Raw genomic sequence first — 17,031 nt, 5'->3', positions numbered from 1 at the left:
ATGATTATTTTATTGAAAGCGTTTCAACCATTAACCGATCTATCGAGTTAGTGGATGAACCTGACGAAATAAAACAGCCAGTTAACAGTAACTTGAGATTCGAAGGTTTTCACCCCATTACATTTCAAGAACTTGAAACGATTTGTTTTAATCTAGGAAAAACGGCTGGTATTGATAATGTTAATGCTAAAATTATACAAGATTGCTTTCATGTCATCGGACACAACCTGCTGGACCTGATAAATGAATCATTGCAAACTGGGCACGTGCCACAAGTTTGGAAGGAATCTCTTGTGATTCCTATACAAAAGTTGCTGGAACGATTAAAGCCGAAGAGTTTCGTCCCATCAACATGTTGCACACAGTAGAGAAAATTTTAGAACTTGTTGTTAAAGGCCAGCTACTTATGTATTTAAATAGTAATAACTTGTTAATACCGGAACAATCGGGATACCGGGAGGGTCACTCCTGCGAAACCGCTTTGAACTTGGTATTAGCTAAATGGAAAGAAAGCATAGAGCATAAAGATACGATTGTTGCTGTGTTCTTGGATCTTAAACGCGCTTTTGAGACAATTTCTAGGCCCTTATTGTTGAATTGGAATTTCAGGTTCTGCATACAATTGGTTTAAAAGCTATTTGTCTGACAGAACTCAACGGACTGCTTTTAATGATTCTGTATCTCGTCCCATGGAGAACACCCTAGGAGTGCCACAGGGAAGTGTATTGGGGCCCCTTTTGTTTATTATGTATATAAATGACATGCGACGGGTTTTACGTTTTTGTGATATAAACTTATTCGCAGATGATACTGTGTTATTCATTGCAGCTAGAGACTTAGAAGATGCGATTGAACGCTTGAATGAAGATTTGCATTCTTTAAGTAGATGGTTGAAGTACAAACAGTTGAAATTGAATATTAGTAAAACAAAGTACATGATTATTTCGCGAAATCGTTCAATTGATAATGTCTCTGTGAAAATTGATGACGAGACACTTGATCGCGTACGGGAAATTAAATATCTTGGCGTGATTATTGATGATAAATTGAAATTTGATAAACATATTGACAATGTCATCAAGAAAATAGCCAAGAAGTATGGAATCCTCTGTCGACTGAATTAAATATTGCTAGCAAAATACAGTTGTACAAATCAATCATCTCTCCTCACTTGGACTTTTGTCCTTCCATTTTGTTTTTAGCAAATCAGACACAAATATCGAGATTGCAGCGTTTGCAGAATAAGATTATGCGTTTGATTTTGAGATGTAACAGATTCACTTCCTCAACTTTTTTGTTGGATGCTTTGCAGTGGCTCTCGGTGAAGCAAAGAATTGTGTATTTGACAATGGTGTTCATTTTTAAAGTAATTAACGGATTGCTGCCTCGATATTTGTGTGATCGAATTGAAAGAGGAAGTGACATTCATAGATATAACGCTAGAGACGCGGAAGATATAAGAACACCATACTTTTTGCATGGAGCTTCACAAAATTCTTTGTTTTTAAAGGTATCAATTATTTCAATTCGATGCCTACACATATCAAACGTGCAACGACATTATCACAGTTTAAGAGACTTTGTGTTTCACACGTAAAAGCTGCCTTTTAAGCAGCTACTTAGTTGACTTTTATAATTCAATAAATTTTGTATCTTGACGAAGTTTGACCTACGGATTGTTTGTTTGGACAATTGTATTTTATATTTATTGAGGCCATGATAAACTGTTTTGTTCGCCTCGATGATGATGATGGATTTTATATATATTGACGTAATTGTAATCTGACCTTTTTGTGTAGGCTACAAAAGTTTGAAGCTCGCGCGCGCAGAGCAGATATGGATGATTTTAAAATTTATGTACAGACTTGCGCATTTTCAACTGTTTGAATGATTCTTCGGATTAGTAATGGGCGATCTGGTAGAGTTTTGTTCCCGTGGCTGATACCGAAACTTTTGATATCGACGGAGCGGTAACACAAGTTTTAGTTTTGTTGACGACTTAGATTATTAATTTTATTGATGCTTACGAGTGATAAACGTGGTCTTGTATAAACATGAAACGCGATTCTTGGTGGAACTTTTGAAATCTGTGCGAGAGGTATCACAAGTTTTGCATTTTAGTATAAACTCGAAGTATCACTACCGATGCTTATGAGAATCTGTAGATGAAAACAACAGTTTTTTTTTAATTTACATTTTTTGCTGGATAGTAATGAAAAGTTATGTAATTCATATCTGTGATGGTAATCAGATCGTTTTTGTTTTTTGCAAATCTGATTAAATTGTTATTATATCATTCAATTAATTATCTTAAAGATAAATCGTCTAGCTCAAACCTTTGTAGGGTATGTTGCGGGACTATCATTATCATCATATGAAAATGAAAGCAAGGCGTATAGATTACCCAACACTACTTCAGGAGAAATTTCAATTAGCCGGGATGTGAAGTTCCTTGAAAATAACGATGAAGCGATAAAGGGACCTACTGAATTCACTGACGAATCGATCAATACTGATGGAGAAGTTCAAGTACGATTGCTAGATGAAGTAGATGTCGAGCTAGGTAATGAGATACGTGATGAATTGGATGATTCAGTGCAATTTTACGAGGCCAAAGGCGGAGAAGTAACAAATGAACCTAACGAAATGAGCAATGTGGATCATCATGCAAATGAAGAACAATGTATTGAACCTGTTACAGTACGCCGATCCACTCGAATGAATATTGGAGTACCACCTGGAAGATATACGGAGTCAATTAGCATAGCAGTTCATCAGGCAGAACCTAAAACTTTTACAGAAGCAGTATCCTGTTCTGAACAAGAAGAGTGGAAAGCTTCAATGAAAGAAGAGATGATATCACACCAAGAGAACGGAACGTGGGAGATCACCAAACTACCTCCAGGACGCAAAGCCATAGGTTGCAAATGGGTATATAAGCGAAAGCTGGACGAGACTGGTCAAATAGCAAGATATAAAGCCAGGCTGGTAGCTCAAGGTTTTTCTCAAAAATTTGGCACGGACTATGATCTTGTATTCGCTCCTGTAATAAAGCAAGCAACTTTTCGGGCTGTTTTAACACTGGCTAGTAGGGATCGGATGCTGGTGCGTCATGTAGACATCAAAACGGCATACCTGTATGGAGAGTTGCAGGAGGAGATCTACATGAAACAACCTCCAGGTTTCAAGATTGATGATACAAGTAAGGTGTGCAAACTACGACGCAGCATATATGGACTCAAACAAGCGGCAAGAGTATGGAACCACAAGATTGATGGATTTTTCAAAAAATTGGGATTTCGTAGCTCAACTGTGGATCCCTGCCTATACGTTAGACGAACGAAGACTACCAAGATGTACCTTCTCATATACGTAGATGACATTGTAATTGTGGTTCAAAGCGAAGCTGAGTATCAAGCCTTGGTAGCAGCATTTCAAGAAGAATTTAAAGTAACAGCGCTTGGAGATTTACGTCTTTTCCTTGGAATACAGGTTAAAAAGAGAGAAGGAAGATACACATTGAATCAAAAAGGCTATATTTCTAAAATTTTGTCCCGTTTCCGAATGGAGAATTGCAAGCCATCGAAAATTCCCATGACAACCGGCTTTCTACAACAAAAGGAGGAGAATATACTTGAAAATCAAGAAGAGTACCAGAACGTGATTGGGTGTTTGTTGTATATCGCTGTCAATACTAGGCCTGACGTAGCAATCGCAACATCTATTCTTGGAAGACGAGTATCTAAACCAACCACAGCCGATTGGAATGAAGCAAAAAGAATACTTCGATATCTCAAGGGCACTGCAGAACACGAACTGTATTTAGGCGGAGGGCCATCATAAAAAACGGAGTGTTACGTAGACGCAGATTGGGCCGGAGAAGTCGGAGACCGTAATGTAGCAAACAGACAAGTGTTTCATTGTCAAGTACTGAGGCGGAATACATCGCACTTGCAGAATGTCTTCAGGAATTGCAATGGATGCGACAGCTGATGGAAGATCTAGGCGAACCGTTGAAGTTACCCGTGCGTGTAAATGAAGATAACCAAAGCTGCATAGCTCTTACTATTGCAGACAGAATTACACGAAAATCAAAACATATTGATACAAAATACTGCTTTGTCAAGGACCTTGTGAAGAAGGAAATAGTTAATATCCAATATTGCCCAACGGACAAAATGGAGGCAGATCTTCTAACAAAACCTTTAGGAGCAGTCAAACTAAAGCAACTAAGAGAAGCAATTGGTGTACGATTAGTCAATGTTGAGGAGGAGTGTTGAAGAGCAACATAATGTACATCGTAGCAACATAGCAACATTGCCGTAGAGCGGTGTAACATAGTTACCTTGTTGTGTTAAATAAATAAAATTTTCATTCTCTGTTCTTAACTCACTGAAACAAGACGTGTTTCATTTCGGTCCACCTGCATAACTCTATCATATTATTGGCAGTTAAAGTAATCATGGTTTGAACCAAATGGCGGGTTTCAGATGAGCCGTCAAAACAAATTTGATTTATTTATTTAAAGTGACACGTTACATCTTCGATTTCTAGTTTATATGGAAGCTTAGTTCATTATCTTTCATCTGGGTGTGCAAAAACATCTGGGTGCACATATTTATGTTTAGTTTCATTGAAAAAACTTAATAATTACATAACTTTGATTCGTACCATGGTTTGAACTACTGCAGCAGCTCTTGAATATAATACTAATCACTAATCATTTAGCGCAAATTCAGGACGTTTTTAAATCGCTCCATTTTATTACTTAAACAATATGCACGAAAGTTTAAATGAACTCTATCACTTCCAGTATTCCTGAATACGCCATCCATACTGTTTTAGGTTCATTTCCTGCCAATGAGATGGTTATTTCTACTGATTTCAAAATAGTTTAAACCATGATACGCTTTTCACTAGTTCAAGCCATGATCGGATACCATACGTACACGCACATTTTAATCACACTTTTACTCAGTTTGTTTGCAACCACGAGCAGCTGTCACGGGAAAATCAAATGGGATTGTTTGCAACCACGAGCCGTGCGTTCGTGTTGGTGAGAAATCTCGGCGAGACCATAATGTCCTATTCCGGGTGAACGCTTACTTTTAAAGGAGGGATCACTAAAGAGATCACATCCACCATTGCCGTAAACTGGAGGAACGTCTACTTCAAAAGAAGGGATCAAACGCACAACTGTCTGAATCTGGGCAAATGCCTGCTTTTACAAACACCTCAGAAACTCGTGATGGGTGGCTTACATTGACCTCTCTTGAGCCTCTTCCTATCATGTACTTCGTCTTCGACGTGTTGATTACTAGTCCGATTCGTTTAGCTTCGCTTTTCAGTCTGATGTAGGCTTCCTCCATCCTCTCAAAGTTACGTGCCATGATATCAATGTCGTCGGCGAAACCAAATAACTGGACGGACTTCGTGAAAATAATACCACTCGTGTCAATCCCTGCCCTTCGTATTACTCCCTCCAAAGCGATGTTGAATAGCAGACACGAAAGACCATCACCTTGCCGTAACCCTCTGCGCGTTTCGAAGGGACTCGAGAATGCCCCTGAAACTCGAACTACGCACATCATCCGATCCATCGTCGCCTTGATCAACCGTATCAGTTTATCCGGAAATCCGTGTTCGTGCATTAGCTGCCATAGCTGGTCCCGATCGATTGTATCATATGCGGCTTTGAAGTCGATAAATAGATGATGTGTGGGCACGTTGTATTCGCGGCATTTCTGCAATACCTGACGTACGGCGAACACCTGGTCTGTGGTAGAGCGTTCACCCATAAATCCCGCCTGGTACTGTCCCACGAACTCTCTTGCAATTGGTGTTAGTCGGTGGCATAAAATTTGGGAGAGTACCTTGTAGGCGGCGTTCAGCAATGTGATTGCGCGGTAGTTGCTACAATCCAGCTTATCGCCCTTTTGTAGATGGGACACACGACACCTTCCATGCACTCCTGCGGTGGAACCTCATCCTCCCAAACCTTGGTAATCACCCAGTGCAGCGCTCTAGCCAGTGTCTCACCACCGTGTTTAAATAGCTCTCCTGGTAGTGGGTCAACCCCAGGGGCTTTGGTGGTTTTCAGCCGACCGATCTGCTCCTGGATTTCCTGGAGATTCGAAGCCGAAAGTCGCATGTCCTGCGCTTGTGCTCCTAGGGTAATTACCATACCGCCACCGTTGTCTGCCATATCGCCATTCAGGTGCTCTTCGTAGTGCTGCCGCCACCTTTGGATCACCTCACACTCATTTGTTCCCGTTTATGTCCCGGGCTGTGGCACGTGACCCTTACGTGAACGGTTCAACTTCTCATAGAACTTTCGTACGTTATTAGCGCGGTACAGTTCCTCCGTCTCTTTACGATCTCGATCTTCCTGCTGGCGCTTTTTCCTCCGATAAATGTAGTTTTGTCTGTTCCGCGCCCGTTTGTATCGTGCCTCGATCGCCCTCGTGCGGTGTTGCAGTAATCTCGCGCATGCTGCATTCTTCTCCTCAACTAACTGCTCACATTCGCTGTCATACCAGCCGTTTCTCTGATCCGGAACCACCGTGCCTAGTGCAGCGATTGCGGTGCTTGCAATGGAGAGATGCTGCGCCTAGCTGCTCTTCCGTTCGGAGTGCCACTTCCAGCTGCTGCGTGTAGTCTTGGGCTAGTCTACCGTCTTGAAGCCGCCCAATGTTTAACCGCGGCGGACGACTCCGACGCGTGTTGTACACCGTCGAGAGTTTTGAGCGCAGACATACTGCAACGAGGTAGTGGACGGATTCAATATTCGCACTACGGTAAGTGCGTACGTTCGTGATGTCGGAGATTAGAACGTGGTCGATTTGGTTTTCCGTTACTCGATTAGGTGATTTCCATGTGGATATTCTTGCGGGGGAATAAAGTGTTTCGGACTACCATTCCGCAGGAGGCTGCAAAGTTTATGCATCGTTGGCCGTTGTCGTTCGATACGATATGCAGACTATCCGGTCCGATTACCGGTCTATACATTTCCTCCCTTCCTACCTGAGCGTTCATGTCACCGATGACGATTTTGACGTCCCGCAGTGGGCATCCATCGTATATCTGCTCCAGCTGTGCATAGAACGCTTCTTTCTCGTCGTCGGGTCTCCCTTCGTGTGGGCAGTGCACGTTGATGATGCTATAGTTGAAGAAACGGCCTTTAATCCTCAGCTTGCACATTCTTGCGTTGATTAGCTGCCACCCAATCACGCGTTGGCGCATCTTACCCAGCACTACGAAGCCGATTCCCAGCTTGTTGGTGGTGCCACAGCTTTGGTAGAAGGTAGCCGCTCGATGCCCGCTTTTCCACACTTTCTGTCCTGTCCAGCAGATTTCCTGCAGCGCTACGACGTCGAAGTTGCGGGGATGTAATTCATCGTAGATTATCCTGTCGCAACCTGCGAAGCCTAGCGACTTGCAGTTCCATGTTCCAAGCTTTCAATCGTGATCCTTTATTCGTCGCCTAGGTCGTTGCCGATTGTATCGAGTCGTATTATCTTCTATGTCGTTCGTAATGGTTGTTTTTAAAGGCGGCTTATTGGGCCTGCGCAAACCTCCTGTCTCGTCGGAGGGCCGTCGTGTCAGGTCTGTTTTGTGTCCCACCTGACACCAGGACTTGGGCTTGTGCGCTTTGAGCGGCACACGGTCGCTTTGGCGGGGCCTACTTGCGGATACATGCAGCTTTTTATAGAGGTTTAACAGGGCCCACTGTCAAACCCCACCACATCCTAGGCAAGCCCCACAACTCGCAGATGGCCTGGGGAGGGATCGTCAAGCCCTTGGACATAGTCCCTGCTGTGTGTGTGTATGTGTGTGCACAATAGCTTAGAAAAACATTAGACAATTCGACATTGTTGTTTCAAAAGGGCGAAAGTCGCAAAGGTAAACATTGACTTCTTCTGCTGATTTCAGGAAGATTAGAGACTTCTGATTGTATATTCCACTTCCGCTCGATAGAAGGCGCGGAACGCCACCAGTTCCAAATGGTTGTTAGCTGGGAGCGGTCCTATTTGATAGAAATTTGCAAAAAAAAGGCATTGTTTACGTTTGTGCATTGTTGTGCAACAGGAGCGAAAGGAAAAATGCCCGCTAGTGCTTGTAAAAGGCGATTCGCTGGATTTGCACCCGAAAATTCGGAAGCTGATCGCTAAGGGGCTAACATGTACTTTTCGGCTCTGCAGCGAGGGCCTGAAAGTGATGTCGGCAAACAAGGACCATCATCAATTCGTCGTGGAGTTTCTCGAGAGCCACAAGTAGGAGTCGGCCACACTGCCGTGAATCGCATATCTGTCCCATCTTTGCTGGGTTTCCTATTCATATGGGAAAAATATGCGATTCACGGCAGTACACTCATGACCACCCCGGCACGAAGCCGCTCAAGGCTTTGCTAGGAGGGTTCCACGACATGAAGGAAGAAGATCTAACTGCAGAACTCGTGAGCTGCGGCCTGAAGCCAGTGGCCGTGCACAAAAACGCTCGTCACGACAAGACAAGGAGATATCGCGACCAGCTTTACCTGGTCCACCTGGAGCACACCGTCAATTACAATTACGGACATTACCAATTACACCGTCGTTGAATGGGAGCGATATCGGTTTGGCTGGTTTCCCCGAGAAGGAGATCGACGTGGCGTTCATCACTGAAACGCACTTAAAACCCGAGTGTGAGCATCCACATCCCAGACTTCTGCATCGTGCGACTCGACCGGCCGTCCATGGGGAGGTGGAGTGGCCATCGCACTTCGATATAACATCAACTGTCGCCTGCTGCCAAGCTTCCAGATGAGCATCACCGAGGCCATCGGTGTCAAAATTATTACCTCTGTCGGCACAATACTGCTCATCGCGGCGTATTGCCCAACTCAAGCAAAAACCGGCGAAGGATCATCGGCCGCCCTTCGGAGGGACATCGTCAAGCTAACGCGAAGATAAGGTCAGTATATCATTGCCGGCGACCCGAATGCCAAACAGCAAGCCTGGGGCAACAGTCGCGGCAATCGAAACGGCAACGATATGGAGGAAGGCCACTACACGATCCTGAGCCCGGATTCCCCCATTCGGCTGAGTCGGGCCCGCATACATTCGACAATCGACTTGTTCATCACCAACATGAACGACCTCATCTCGCACCCGGTCGTCTACCAGGAGTTCAGCTCGGATCAAGCCCGGGGGAGTGGATAGAAGGAGTCGTTTATTCCATCTACAAAAAGGGCAGTAAGCTAGATTGTTGCGATCACACAGTACAAGTACCAGTCATTCATCAGCGAACGCTAGACCAAGGGTCAGCTGTACGCCACGTGCAAAATACATCAATCCATCATCAGATATGTATGTTATTGTTGAAAAGCGACTAAATTAATTGACTTTCACGTTTCTATTCTTCGTGTACCAGAGCGGATGATTAACATGCTGTTGTTTTTACAGGGTGTCTACTCATCTGCAAAAACAAAATTCCCTGATTTTTCCAGGTTTTTTCCAGGTGTTTTACATTAATTTCCAGGTAAAAACAAACTTGCCATATATAGATTTTAGCAGCGAAAAAATCGATTTAAACAAGTGAATATTGCGAAATTTAGTTGCCTTACAAAAACAATGTTGTAAATTATTTAAGAAATTCTTCCAGGAATTCCTTCGCAAATTCACCCAGAAATTACTTCAGCCATTCAATCAAAAATACCTACAGGAATCGCATAGGAAATTCCTCCAGGATTCCTTCGAAAATTTCTCCATAGATACCATCGGAAAATCCTCCGGAAATGATTACAGAAATTCTTCAAAGAGGGAACATTAAGAATTGCTTCATAATTTCCCCTAGAACTTCGTACAGGATTTCATTTGAATATTTCTTTGCAAAAACTTTAGAAAACATCTCAAGGAATGGTTCCGGAAAATGCTTAGGTAGAAATTCTCTTAAGGAATTGTTCCGGAAATATGTTTGGGAATTTCCTCAGGAATTCCTTCAGAACTTCTTGCGAAAACTCCTTCAGTAAATGTGTTGATGCAAAAATATGAGATTGGGTGGGGTCCATGACGTTAGGCATAAGGACGTTAGGCGTAATACTACCTTTTTTATGTCGTGGGCTGTTTTTTGGGCATTTATGCTTAACATCCTTTATGCCTAACGTCCTTATACCTGACACGGGGTATACCCGAGATTACTATTGTGGCTCTTGTTCGCGTGACCAACATCTAGTTTGTTTTTGTTTGTGACCAACATCTAGTTTATTTAGACCTAGCAGCCAAGGTACCGGTATTATAAGTGTCAAGCGGTCCCGGTCAATTTATAGCCTATTTAGATAACGCCATTTATGATCATAAGTATCATGATAAACAACAACCTGATGCCATCCCCATACATTCAATTCTGTTTTTCCACTTAAACGCGATATTTGTTACGATAAATAATCTAATCGTAATCTGAGTAGGTTATTAAGTAGGTTTTGGCAGAAAAATTTTAATGGTTACAAAGCGCCACCAGCGTTCTATTACTTATGGCTTTACTGTAAAAACCTTCGGAAAATGCTTCGGGTATTCTTTTGAAATTCCTTGCGATTTTTTAGGAACTCATGCAGAAGTATCTTGAGGAAAACTTTAGAAAACACCTGGAGGAGTTTTTCCGGATATTTTGCTTTTTACAAATTCTTTGGAAATTCGACGAGAATACCTTTAGAAACTCCGTTGAAAAATCCATTCGGGATTCCTTCGGCTATTATTTCAAGAATTCCTTTAGCAAAAATTCTTCACAAATCACTTACACTTTTTTTTCAAAAATCTTTTCAGGTGATTTCTTTGAAAATTCCTCCGGATATTTCTTGAAAAACTGATCCCGAGATTCCTTCCGAAGTTCCTCCAGGAATTGCTTTGAAAAATCCCAACTAATTTAGTATTTTTTATATATATTCCTAAAGAACTTCCGAGGGAATACTCAAAAGGATTTACAAAGCAATCCCTAATTGATTTCTCGAAAAAAATCTTAGATTTCACCAAGAATAGCTTCGAAAATTCTCAAAAGAATTTTGAAGACGGCAAAACGTTTTTTGCGGAACAACGATCCATTAATGTTCACTACATTTTAAATAGATTTGATTGGCATATTAATTCAAATATTTGTTAGGATTTTTTCATCTTTTGAGAGAATTTCACTCATGATCACCGGGTATTGAAATTTCCTTGATTATGTTAGGAATTCCCTGATAATTCCAGGTTTTCCAGGTGAGGAGAAATTCCTGATAATTCCAGGTTTTCCAGGTTTTTCCAGGTAGTAGACACCCTGTTTTAGAATAATCAAAGACAAATGGTCTGCCTCTATCCTCAATAAGACCATGAGAAAGTCATATGACACAGAGGTAGTAGAGCTTTTAGGTAAGATATGGCTGCACCACCGATTTTGCGATGCTGTTAGAAAATAAGTCCACCATGAGTCTACAACAAAACAAAGCCAACCGTTGATTTTACTTTCCCAATAAAATAAAGGTAAAAAAAATCAACGCGAGATCAACGCGCGATCCGATTTTACAATGCAGCAAAAGATCCATTAATAACGTACCGCGAAAATTGGCCATTTTCAACCTCACCTCCCCCCTATGCCACACTTTCTGTATGAAGCCGACATTTTTGTATGGATTGTCACTTTGGGCAGCCCCCTTTCCCCTCTCTAAGCGATACGTAATTTATGGATGCTCCCTAATCAGAAGCAAAAGCAAAGACGATCATTCCAAAGTGGCCCCGTCGATGCGACCTAAATCCTATGGGAATTTTGGGAAGAATGTTCATTAGCATTAGCATTAGACTTACGACTAGGGTGCATATTTTACATTTCATTACAGTATCAGATTCATATCATTTCTCCATACTTACTGCCACCGATGCGAGAGCAACTTTTAACCGGACCAGTGAGCGAATAACAATTTTACACTTTATGTAATTAGATAAGAATTATTTCGTGAATCTTTTAGTTGGTTTTACAAACTGTTTCATAATATGGACAAAGCAAGGAAGTCACTTTGTCCGTACAACAATTAATAACAATCGAATCACCACAATCACCAATAACAATATGGAAGATAATTTAAATATATTGGTTTCCTATCTGACTAAAATAGCTAATTGACAATACGCGTTATAACTTCCTAACATCTTGACCGCGTTCCTACCTCATCTGATTTTATCGACAACCGCCGTCTAATTCTAGGTGAGTGTTACACCATTAGTCGTTCATAAGTTTAAGAAAAATGAAAAAGATGGAATGCTTACACTGGCACTGGGGTCGCTTTATACACGAATAGATTTTATCAATGTTTCGGTCCACATCTTTTTAAATACTACCTGATTTTCTTTGTTTTTTTTTATGAATTTTTAAGTGGGGATAATTCTCGCTTATCTTTTCAAAAGGTCCTAAGTAACATTTTTTTCATGAATTAATTTGAGTACTGCAACCAAAAGCTTTTTTGTTGTTCTGTTAAAAATGTTACTTAGGTCCTTTTGAAAAGTTAAGCGATAATTCTACGTTTTGCTAAATTTAAAAGGCAAAAATGACCAAAAACAACCCGCGTAAAAAATGCCCCAGTGTATTGATATTTTATTTTCTAATTAAAAACTGTCAAGAACTTAAACTTATAAACGACGCATGTTCCGCCCATACAATGGAAATGAATATGATTCCCTACTCTGTTAGCCGACCGAACGTCAACTAGTCAAAGGGTGGTAAAGCAAGATGAATCGCAATCAATTAAATCGTGAATCAAGAAATCATTATCTGCAGAGCATGAATCGAATCTGTCGCCATTCTAATATTCAGAGAAGAGTAGAAAAAATAAGAAGTGCATTTGAAGAAGGGAAAGTACTACAGGAAGCACATTCCAAATGGGAATAGAAAGTCAGTTAAACGCACATCAAAAGCATTTCATTTATGCGACCCATCTTGCTCCAAGACACCCTTTGCACAAACAAGTTTCTTTCGAATCTACGGGATGATGCTCTACTCTCCTTTTTGGTACTTGTGTATATTCTCACCAGCAATCGCCTTTTGTTCAATAAATCACAATACTTTTGTAATAAATAAGTCGCCCGACCTATAGAGAGGCAACTCTTACAACACATTGATAAAAATAACAACATAAAAAGATATCACAGAGAAACATTAACACAATATTCGACAGCACTCGATGTGCAGCATATCATCCCGTGTGCGGAACCACAAAGCGGCCAGTAGTGTTGCTTTTGTACGGGTGCCAACTCCGGTGGCGCAAACGAGTGGACACAGGCGCTCTTGTGTGTATGTATGGGTTTGGAAGTGTGTGAATGTGCGAATGAAAATTTTCCAACACAATCATGAGGTAATTAGATGATAAATAAAGGACGATGGAAACTGTGTTTACTGGATGGAAGCAGTTGGAGAAGCTTAATGTTTAAAAGTGTTGTTGATGACGGAAAACTCAGTGTCCTCTCTCTTATAGCGCTCGGGCCCTCATCACCAAGGGGGGGAAAGAATACAAAAATGAATAAACCGGAAAGAATTGATCGCCACTTACCTCCTCGCATTTGCGCTTGCTGCCCTTGCGCTTCTCGTAGTCGGCGTACTTGCGCCAGTAGCCATAGCAGTACGGATAGTGGGCCAGGAAGGCGTCGTACGCCTCGCGGGCCGCTTCTATGTCGTTCTGTAAAGTTCAATTCAGTGTCAGGGAGAGAATTCATGAAAGGTTGGATTTTTTGCTTACTTCTTGATCAACGTATTGTAGAAGATAGGTCCAGGCAGTAAAATCTGTAGAATCGTCATTGACCGCCTTCCAGTATTTGTCCAAATCAGGCAGTTTTTTCTTTTCAGGCTCTGCGGGGTAAAATTGAAGTTTTTTTAGGATTTCTTTACCACAAGGCTGACTCTGTTCATTGAACTTACCGACGGGAGCGTCGACCTTAGTCTTTTTCTCCGGAGCTTCTCCGGTTTTATCTGTTTTTTCCTCGTCCTTCTCCAACTTCCGTTTGGACGATTCCTTCTTCTCCTTTCCGTCACCCTTAGAAGATTTCTCCCCAGATGACTTTTTCTTACTGGATCCCTCGTCGCCAGCATCTGAAGCTTTTCGTTTCTTCTCCGTTTCGGCAGGAACATCAGCTTTTTTCACAGCCGATAGCTCCGAATCCGACACATTTTGCGCTTCCTCGGGCACTTCTGCATTCGCTGGAACCGGTAACTCTTCGTCAGAAACATTGTCGGCATCCTCTGGGAGCTCTGCTTTCTTGGGCGCTGGCAATTCCTCGTCCGATACATTATCGGCATCTTCCGGGAGTTCGGCTTTCTTGGGCGCTGGCAACTCTTCGTCCGAAACATTGTCAGCGTCTTCCGGAATTTCTGCTTTCTTGGGCGCTGGTAATTCTTCGTCCGACACATTGTCGGCGTCTTCCGGAATTTCTGCTTTCTTTGGCGCTGGTAGCTCCTCGTCGGAAACATTGTCAGCGTCCTCTGGGAGTTCCGCTTTCTTGACCGCTGGCAGTTCGTCGTCCGAAACATTGTCAGCATCTTCCGGAAGTTCTGCCTTTTCGGGCGCGGGCGAAACGTTATCCGTACCAGTCGGCAGCTCCAGAACGGGCTTGGGCAACTCGTCTTTGGAAACGACTTCCGGCTCGGGTGGCAGTTCGGCCCGGTCTGGGCCCGCCATGCCATTTTATCATCGGAAACTTCTACTGCATCGTGAACCTGCTCTTTAACCGGTTGCGGTAGTTCGTCTTCCAATATAGCTTCAGCGTCCAAGTCGATGTTCTTGGAGTCTTCGGCGACATTCCCGGCCAGTGCGTTATCGCTACTACCGGTCACTTCGTCTGTGATGTCACCGTTTAAATCTACCAAAGCAGATTCAGGTTCCGCCGGAACAACTTCCGGCGCATTCAGTACAACATCATCATCCACGGACGAAGAGACAGCGAGCCGGGAGGCGGAATTTTCATCAACTACCGAGGGTAGACTGTTGGCGTTTTCCTCGGCTGCCAAGTTGGCAATGAAGACACTTTCTTCTGGCGGAACAGCGGGGTCATCTTTATCGGATGACGATTTAGTGTCCACTTGGAACTCCTCAAACAGATTGGTCGAACTATTTTCGTCGGATGCCTTGTTCTGACCGTCCAGTACCGGGACAATCAAATCTTGCAGCTGTTCCATGACTTGTTTGGTGTCCGGTTCATCGGAATCAGCTGCAACCTACAAAGATAGAAAAAAACTGCATTAGAACTGAACCATTAATAAATGATAGTCAAAAAGTGTTCCACATATAGGTCAGTTGGCCACTGCGATGTCTTCTTGAAAACACAAATCACCAGAAGGCGATTAGTATCTCTCGGGAGAAAGCGGAACAACGCCTCGCTCCCTCTATCAAACGCATGTTCTATCATCATTAAGATAATAATTCGAAGCATTTTTTCACATCACATTACAAATGAGAGCATGATCATGTCGTGAGTATTGCATAAGCAAATCCAACGGCAAGATGCCCGATCAACATAATGGATCTAGCTGGATATGAACTCCAGTGAAATTGATACTCAATTTTCCTTCAAATAGCCTAACGCATATTTTTCCAAAACATATTTTGTAATTACCATAATTCCAGAACTAGAGAAAACGAAACTTACCTCTTCTGCAACAGACTTCTCCACGACTTCTTCAGGTTCCACCTGTTTCTTATTTCGCCGGGATGATCGCGTCGGCGTCGGCGCGACCGGTTGAGGGGTCTTTCCCCTCTTAGAACGGGTACTTCTACGGCCTGAAACAAACACAACGCATTAATATTTTTAATTCGAGTCAGCACAACAGTTGACAAACATTGTGAAACGACTGGATCAAAAGCTGATTGCCGTAACCGCAGCAACAAGAGCAACAATCATAACTGAGGGTTGCGATAAAAAAACAGCATACGCGACAAAAATTAATGGCGGAAGGGCCGTCGCCATCCGCACCATGTTGGGAAGCGAACTTCGAAGGATGTTTTCCATATTAGAAAACATCGTTCACGGGTCAATTTTGCACTATTCGTAATCTCCGAAGAGTAATTTACAAATTGGTGATATTTTTGGGGAGTTTTAAAGCAAATTTACAACCAAATTACCTGTTTCCTCGGGAACGGCGACTTCTTCGTCACTCACACTAGCCATTTTTTTTTCTCGTCTGTGATCTGCTGAATCGGTTGCTCGCCGCCCTTGATCGAAGAAACGCGACGTTTTGTTTTATTTGACAGCTGACGGGTACGCTGAATCGCTGAATATGACACGGTAAAAATATCGATTCAAATATTGCGAGAACAGAGAAAACTTCTAATTTTGCGGAGCAAAGAAGAAGGAGAAGACTGAGTGTCGGAAACTTCAAATGACATGCACTGTGCGAAAAGTGTTGATATTTCTTGATATAAAGAATATTCGAGAAGTCTAAAATGTTTCAAAAACGCATAAGAACGTTCCGAAATGCGTTGAAAGTATCATAAAACTTATTTAAAATATATAGCGGCAAGTAACACTCGTTTAAAGCTACATATTTTCTTTGATTTCAATAATCATCATTCACACCGAAAAAATCAACCAACATTATTTTCCGTGCATCAAGTGATTTGACGTTTGCGGAACAGCTTTCCGACGGTCGACTGTCGGACCCTCGTTCGAATTTTTCTATCTTCTCGCAATATTATGTCGACTCGGAAAATTTACGCTCTCTGTTCATGTTCTACACTGAAAATAATCTAAACGTTCGATTAAAGAATTCTTACACATAGATGTCAATGTAGGTCCACTGTTTGATTCAAAAGGAATATCTTTCCAGATTAAACTGTTCTACCCTTTGAATTCAAGAGTTAAAACACTTGAGAACTCAATTACCAGTCACTCACCGACATCAAGTGTGATGATTGTTTCATTAAAGTGGAATACACATAGATTCGCCCTACTAGTCAGAAACAGTGACTTCGAAGTGTAAAACACTTTCGATTCAATCGTTTTAGATTTGGTAATAAAGCGAATTCTGTTGTTTTGATGGCAA

The 17,031-nt window shown here is 42.1% G+C and overlaps 1 protein-coding gene across 1 annotated transcript in view; it reads right to left on the bottom strand.

The window, feature by feature from the left end:
- Positions 1-16,249, bottom strand: part of LOC134206301 (pre-mRNA-processing factor 39) — a 28,879-nt gene extending 12,630 nt beyond the window's left edge. Inside the window, 6 exon segments of the mRNA XM_062682004.1 lie at positions 13,550-13,675; positions 13,736-13,845; positions 13,915-14,674; positions 14,677-15,207; positions 15,639-15,769; positions 16,112-16,249. Of these exon segments, the coding sequence (XP_062537988.1) occupies positions 13,550-13,675; positions 13,736-13,845; positions 13,915-14,674; positions 14,677-15,207; positions 15,639-15,769; positions 16,112-16,157 (1,704 nt within the window). The 5' untranslated portion in view covers positions 16,158-16,249.
- Between the last annotated feature and the right edge of the window lie 782 nt (positions 16,250-17,031).

This window comes from Armigeres subalbatus, chromosome 1, assembly GCF_024139115.2.
Source record: "Armigeres subalbatus isolate Guangzhou_Male chromosome 1, GZ_Asu_2, whole genome shotgun sequence".
Classification (NCBI taxonomy): domain Eukaryota; kingdom Metazoa; phylum Arthropoda; class Insecta; order Diptera; family Culicidae; genus Armigeres; species Armigeres subalbatus.
The sequence above is the reverse complement of the archived record's forward strand: the minus strand, read 5'-3'. Positions and strand labels throughout refer to the sequence as shown.